Genomic DNA, 7,829 nt, shown 5'->3' on the forward strand with positions numbered 1-7,829 from the left:
GACTCAGATTTGTGATGGAAGTGTAATTAGTCCAGTTATAAATATTGCACAGATATTTGCTGTGCAGTACAAAACTGGTAGTTGAGAGATACTAATACTATTAAGTACTAAGATTTGATTTGGTTCTGTTAATAATCACAATCCATGTGTTTCCTCTCTCGTTTCAAATTATATATTTTGCTATTTTTCTCCTTATATCTGCTAGCCCACAACACCATATTTTACAATCTATAGCATGTTCATGATAAATGTTCAAACTAAACTAAAGTGTAAGCATCAAAACACACAGCACAAACACACATAGCACATATAATCGGCTCCAAGCCATCACCACAGCAACAAATGGAATGGAACGAGCCATTCCCCAACCTACTCTCCATATCGACTACCTAGATACATGCTTATCTATGATATTCATGCATAACCATGGCTGCCAGTTGAGCCATGGTGCAAAACTAAGAGCACCTAGATTCCTTCTAAAATCTATATAGGGTATTTACATAACCATGGCTGCCAGTTGAGCCATGGTGCAAAACTAAAAGCAAGAGGATATAAAACTCACCTTCAAGCTTATCTCTTTGTCAATCTCTCTATCACCGTGTGCTTTCAAACCTAAAACAACATAAATGTAAATGATAAACCTATCACAAGATCAAAAGGAAAGTTGTTCAAAAATTTTAAGGATTCTCCATTTTTAGGAAGTTTAATTATCACACATAATGATTTCTTGAAGATGCGAAAGTTCTGTTGGGCTTCACATGAAACGTCAACAAACACACACAAATTGAAAATTTAGTTAGTTTAATTGAAAATCATGTAGTTATTTTCTTATTCTTAGATAAACTGCAGAGCACCTCTCAGAATATGTGGGTAACATTATTGTGTCTGAACTTGGAAATTATCACTTATATGAGTTATTTTCAGGTCGTGTATGTATAATGTCATATGCACTCAGTGAGCTGCACATAAGGACCAAATGGCTAATTGATGGCCAACAAGGACCTGGGCCTGCCTAAGTAGGATTAGAAGGGGCAATCTTGCCAATCTATTTTTTAATATGGGCACTCTGGTTGATATTAATCATCGAAGAGTTTCATTTAGGCTGAAGGGATGTTAGCTTAGAAGTCTTACATCACTGGTCAATGCTACTTTTGCCCCTTTTCCTAGGTTTATGTTGACAATGCTGAGAATTATACATATGATGATGAAGTGCTTAAGAAAAGGAATTTGCAGATTGCAGAAACAACAATATGCATCTCCGTTGTAATTGGAATATGCACTTTGTCATCAATAGAAAAGGATACTAGAGGATATCATAAATCAAATCATCTTTGGAGCAAAAATAAAGAATGTAAACATACAAATAAAGCCCTAGTTCAATCGAGACTTATTAATTTCACAATTAAAAAGCCCTAGTTCAATTGAACCTGGAATCGCTGGCGCTGCAGAAAGCAAAGCAGGGGCTCGCCGTGGCGAAAAGAGAATGGGCGGCGGCGCAACGAAAAGCGAAAGGGCGGGCGACAGCGACCAGATGTTGAGAGCAGATGAAAGGCGGCGCCTCGGCGAGCAGGGGTGGCGGCGCAACAGGCAGAGGAAGGGCGAACGGCCGTCCTCCTTTTGCAGAAGTCAGCTTCCCCCTTTTGCGGACGTCAGCTTCTCTATTTCCTGAACGACGGCGACCAGATGTTGAGAGCAGATGAAGGGCGGCGCCTCGGCGAGCAGGGGTGGCGGCGCAACAGGCAGAGGAAGGGCGAACGACGGTCCTCCGTTTGCAGACGAACGAAAATTTTGAGGAACCAAACTTGCAGACGAACGAAAATTTTGAGGAACCAAACTTGCAGACGAATGAAAATTGCAAAGGAACGAAAAATTCAGCGCGGGATCGAAGGTGTTAGGCGCGAAAATGTTTAGGTGAAATAACCTAAGGCAAAATCTATTTCTTTTTCCTTTTTCTTTTTTTTTCACTTTTAACAGAACAAAAAAATGTTATGATTTTTTTATTTTTCAAAGTCTATATCTAGGAATAAATTCAGATTTTAGGATAAACAATTTATATGTTATTTTTTAATATAATATAATATAATTTTAAAAAAATTAATAAAAAAAAATTATACACAACAGTTTTTAGATACGCTCAAAGATAACGGTTCCAAAACCGTTGTAAATGACTCTTATACATAACGGTTCTTTAACGTTATGAATAAACCGTTATAAAAGATGGTCATAGATAACGGTGGCATAACGGTTTTGTAAACCGTTATGTATGCAACTAATAGATAACGCAAAAACATAACGGTTTTTCAAAAACCGTTATCTATGGATATAGACAACAGTACATAGATAACGGATTTTTTCAAAACCGTTATCTATTCCTAAAAGTGCGCTCATACATAACGGTTTTTGAAAAAAACCGTTATCTATGCACTGTTATGTATGTAAACTTTTGTAGTAGTGTTATTTTGACTTCACTTTAGCTTATTTTTAATTTTAATTTTAGTATTCCTCTATTTACTTTGTTTCTTTTCTTTCTTAACCACTTTATTTAGCTTATTTTTAATTTAATTTTAGTATTTCTCTATTTAATTTATTTCTTTTCTTTCTTAACCACTTTATTTTATGGTAATCCTTTTCACAAAGTTTCGAAAAAGTGGCAGTAGGAATAAACTGAAAATTATAAATAAAGTGGCAGTGGTATTTCCATGGAGGGGAGATCGGATCCACCATCGATTTGAACCGATTCGACCTCTCAATCCATAGAGTAAGTAAGTCGTGACATAGGTGAGACAAAGAAGAAGAATCGGCGGAAGGGATGAAAGAGGCTAGGGTTTCAGTCGATTGAACTCACATTCCCTATTTAGGGAATGAAATGTGAAAAAACCCTAATTTAATTAATATGGGCCCAAAATGGTAATGAATAAAATGTGTTGCGTGATTCAACTTATTTTACCAGAATATAATTGGACCATTTAATTAAAAGCACACTTTGATTAATTAGATAATTAATGGTAAAGTGTGGTGGGTCCAATTGGGAAAGTGTAGTAATTTTGAAAGTAAGGGAGGATAAATATGTCCAAAAAATAGAGTAGGTACTTGTTTTGTGGACAAAAATTTAGAAGCAAATGAGTACTTGTTTCGTGGACAGTGGGGAGTGATTAATATGCAACTCTTAAATAGATAGGGATGCACACATTTTTCTTAAATGATTATTATTTTCTAATTTAGGTAAATATCACTTTCTGTCCCAACGTATTAGCGTTTTAACGAATATGTCCTATAGTTCGGATAAGTGCATAAAAGTACCCAATATATTAATTTTTTCTTATTTATATCCCAAAAAAAATTCATGGCATCGAAACCATGACGTGGATCGACGAAAATCCTACCTTACATGACTTTTTTGGACCGAATAAAACAAAATGAAAACTAATCTTATTACAACTCATCTAGAAACAACAAGTAAACAAATCATTCTCCTCAAACCTCACGCAACCGACAGCCCAGATATACATCAGCGGCCCCTGATCGCTGCCGACAACCATCTCAGGTGACATGTTAGAAGGGGTGCCCTTCAATTCACAGACCAAATCAGCGCCCTTAATTTGCTTGGCTAGCCCGAAATTCGCAGCGGTGAACATACTTCAATTTTCATAAGAGACGAAGAGTGAGAATTGAGATCTGTACAGAAAATTTCAGTATAAACTTGAAACATTAAACTGAATTGGGATTTGATTGTTGTTTTAGTGTTGTTGTTGTTGTTGTTGTGTTGTTAAAATTTTAGACATATAATACATTGTTTTAGTAATCATAGTATCCACGTTAATTACTTAAAATTTAACAGCGATTTGTTATATTAGTTTGTTGAATTTATGTTATTTTTGTCTCATTTCCCTTTCTTAGTTAATTTTCAATATTGAATTTGAGTCAATCCTCAATTAAAGTAAAATTATGAATTATTAATAATAAAAAAATTATCCAAAAAAATAATAATGAAAATTAATTTAATTTTTGAGAAGACGGAATGCTAAAAAAATATATTAGCTGAGAGGGTCCAACCCCCGAAACTCATGCAAATACATAGTTGAACAAAATTCTAACAACAAATTCTAGATAGGCCCCTGCCTACATATTTTTGGAGGTGCTGTGAGGTTGAGCCCCCGCGCCCCTGGCACCTCTATGTATCTAAATGCTGAATCAATTACATCATTTTGCAGGAAACTAATGACTAGGGATGATCCCCTCAAAAAAAAAAAAATGACTAGGGATGGCAACGGGCCGGATCTGGACCGGGTCTGGCCAATACCAGATCCAGATCCGTTTTTATATACCAGATTCAGATCCAGATCTGAAAATTTTGGATCCAGATCCAGATCCGTCAGATCCGCGGGTCCACGGGTCCAGATCCATGGATCTACTATTTTTAAATTAAATTAAAAAAATTTAACAAAATCATCAACATCTAATTTCCATCAAAAAAAATATAAAACAAAATACTTTTATCTAATTACTTTTAGTTTTTATTCTTTTGAATATAATTTATTTATTATTTTTAATTTGGTTAATATTATTAGTAAACTAAATATAAAATATATAAAATAAAACGAATCCACGGGTCGGATATGGGCCGGACCCGGATCTAAAATTTCTAGATCCAGATCCAAATCCGTTTTCAAAACTGAGATCCAGATTCAGATCCGTCGGGTCCAAAAAATTAAGATCCAGATTCGTAAAAACGGATCTGGACCGAGTCCAAGATCCACTGCCATCCCTACTAATGACTGCTGCTCTTGGAGCAATAGGTCTGCAAGTTCCAATATGTTTGATTACTTGAAATATTTTTGTGCTGACAAAATAGCTCTACACGTATCTCCTCTGCTTTTCGTTAATTGAGGGTCAGAACCAGATTGAGAATTTCTGCTCATTTTACAATTCGTTGAGCACCTGCAACAGGAGTCAATAATTTTAAACAGATTGCTATGCTTCAACAAACTCGAGGGACAAAAACTATACTTCCTTAGTTTATTTGCTACTCTTTACAAAACATTGTGAATATTTCTGATATCACAAGATATTTCATTATCCTCTACTTAACCAAATAGGAAATATTGAAAACACCTGCTGATAGTGTAAAACATTAGTGGATCAGAAAACAAGTAGTAGTATATTGTTGGACAGAGAAATAGGAATTATCTGTTGGTATAGCATCCATACTGAATTATCTGGTATAGTAGGACTTAACACACTCTTACAAAAGAGATGATTATTGCAGCTAGGTAAGCGGAATCCAAACAAGGTTGTCGGCGGGGAAGAAATGGCAGACAGGCGAAGCACCGGGGAGGCTTCTGAGAGCACGGAAGGCGTTGTGAGTAGGATCCCATTGTGAGGTATCCATGTGGCACATAGCAGCTGCGTCCACCCTCCCTCCATCGTCCCCTTCCAGCATAACCTTGTACAGCTTGTTATCGCTTTCTTGGCCGTGACAGTAGAAAACTGCATACGGATAAGGCAGAGTGTGGCACCCCACAATCTTCGGAGCTGATATCTCCATTGGAGCTTCAGATACAGTGTAGTTCTGGAGAAGCCGTATTGGGTTGGAAAGGTAAGTGGTGGTGAGGACTCTGAGTTTGGAGCTGGAACCCAAGATCTGATGGAGGGAATCCAGCATAGACTCGAGAGACGTGGCGCAGAATTTGGCCTCGCCTTTGATTGGAGGGAACTCGCAGTGGTGGAGCGTGTCTCTCATGGCGTTGGCCTGTTTGGATCCCTCGGAGAAGGAGAGGAGCTGGAGGATGGAAGGCAGGCGAGACGAGGAGAAAGGGATGGCGTCGGATTCGTCTCGAGAGAGGAGATGGGAAGCCTGTTTTCTGGGGAAGTAGATTGCCATTTTATTGCCGGCTTTCAGGTCCTTGTAATGGAAGAACACCTTCAGCTCGGCTTCTATCTCATCATGCCTTTTCATTCCCGAATCTTCGCTTCTTGATCGGAGATGGAGCTGCCCTTCTGTTGCTTCGAGACACTGCAAATTCCATCAGATCATCTATCACCTCACAATAATAATTTTGTCATCATCATGTTTTACCTGAAGAAGAAACACTGAATACACCAGCAAGATTGGAGGACTCATCTTCATATTCTTTTCTTCAACCTTCTTCAAACTCTCAATGCTCCTCTGCTTCTCAAATCACTACTTTTTATTTATGTGTTGTCATGACTCATGATGATGTATTCACCAAATTGAAAGAGGGCAAATGAGTAGATAATCATTTTTTTGGTTACCCCCACCCCAAACGCCTCCTAATACTTAATAGGATGATTATTGAATTAAATATTAAACTAGTTTGTTAAATAACCTGGACTTTTAATACTATCAAATAAATTATTCAAATTATTAATTAACATTATATCAAAATTATTATTATGATCATACCAAATAGATCTTCCCATCTCCACTTAATTATCAATACGCACTCTATTTTTTTAACCATGTAAATTGTAATTTTAAGAAATATTATATTATTTTTAATTTTAAAATGAGTACCCCCTCCATCATATTATTGTTGTCCCAAAACTTTTGAATACGAGAATCGAGAAGAATGTGTAAATTGATTAAAAGTTGTATGATTAACACATTTTGAAAGATTTATTATTACTCTCTCTATCCCTCAAGAGTTTGTTTTAAGGGAAACAGCACGGGTATTAATAAAAATTGATAAAAAAAAAAAATTATTTTATGGTGAGATCATGTACAAAAAATAATGTTTAAATGGTTGTAATTAGTGACCAAGTACACAAATAAAAAGTAAGTAGTTTGGGATAAACTTTTTGAGTACACACCAAAAAGGAAATTGAGGTAAACTTTTTGGGGACGGAGCACCTTTTATGGAAATAAGATAAGATAATAAAATTGTAAGTGAGACAACAATAAATGAGATAGTATTTTTTATTATTAGCTTTTTACTTATTGGGATAATTTTAAAAGCAAATTAAATCAATTAATAGAATATTTCAAATAAATTTAATTAAATCAAATTATCTATGGGTTGATTAAATTTGAAAATTATCTCAATAATAAACTATTCCAATAATTTGAATACTGCTGAATTGGAATTTTATTGAGAAAAAGAAAAGCGAAAAAAACAAAGAAAACCCGTTGAAGGCACAACAGACGCAAACTAACGGGCTACGAAACTATAACGGCGAAGACCCAGAGGGAAAAACATCGTGAGAGGAAAAAAGAGTCAAGAAATGTGCAGGAGCTACATAGCAGGAACCCCATGACAATCAAAAATCAAGAGCATCATCCTCCGGATGATTATAAGAATCTATGATGTCCCCCCAACGTTGATTAGAGACCGTATGAATATCAGAATCCATGATGTCTCCCCAACGTTGATTAGAGACCGTATGAATATCAGAATCCATGATGTCCCCCCAACGTTGATAAGAGACTCCCGTCATCGCAAGAGCCGCTGCATCCCCGGGAATATCCGAAGGTCTACTAATATTGGAGCCTGGAATAGCAGGATGTCGTAACCGGTGCTTTAAAGAGGTATCAGAAACCCCCCCTTTCCCGAATTGCTTGGTAGCGCCCTTAGGACGCCCTCTACCTCGCTTGCCCGAAGGAGCTTCAGTGAGCTCGACTGTTGATGAGGCCGGGCGAACCTGATCAAGAGGCATATCACTCCTCCCCGAGGCCACACATGTAGAAGGTTGCTGTCCGCCAATAATTTGAATACAATACACAACCAACTATCTCCATCTACGAAAATTGTTGTCTTATTACTACTTTCATCCATCCATGAAAATTATAGTCTTTTCTTTTTTTGGAAATT

General features: G+C 36.6%; 1 protein-coding gene across 1 annotated transcript; it reads right to left on the reverse strand.

Annotated features, from left to right (window-relative positions):
* Positions 1 to 5,135: 5,135 nt before the first annotated feature.
* LOC131000889 (BURP domain-containing protein BNM2A-like) lies at positions 5,136 to 6,312 on the reverse strand. Its single transcript, XM_057927029.1, has 2 exons — positions 6,077 to 6,312; positions 5,136 to 6,013 (listed from the first exon to the last, which is right to left on the reverse strand). Exons 1-2 carry the CDS (start codon positions 6,125 to 6,127, stop codon positions 5,267 to 5,269), a joined length of 798 nt encoding a protein of 265 aa, XP_057783012.1. The 5' UTR covers positions 6,128 to 6,312; the 3' UTR covers positions 5,136 to 5,266.
* Between the last annotated feature and the right edge of the window lie 1,517 nt (positions 6,313 to 7,829).

This window comes from Salvia miltiorrhiza, chromosome 8, assembly GCF_028751815.1.
Source record: "Salvia miltiorrhiza cultivar Shanhuang (shh) chromosome 8, IMPLAD_Smil_shh, whole genome shotgun sequence".
NCBI classification, from domain to species: domain Eukaryota; kingdom Viridiplantae; phylum Streptophyta; class Magnoliopsida; order Lamiales; family Lamiaceae; genus Salvia; species Salvia miltiorrhiza.

What these genes read in the sequence shown, in the direction of transcription:
- LOC131000889 (XM_057927029.1), bottom strand. Translation starts at nt 6,127, where the DNA reads ATGAAGATGAGTCCTCCAATCTTGCTGGTGTATTCAGTGTTTCTTCTT. An exon ending in ATTCAGTGTTTCTTCTTCAG is followed by an intron (nt 6,014 to 6,076) that starts GTAAAACATGAT and finishes TGGAATTTGCAG; the next exon opens with TGTCTCGAAGCAACAGAAGG.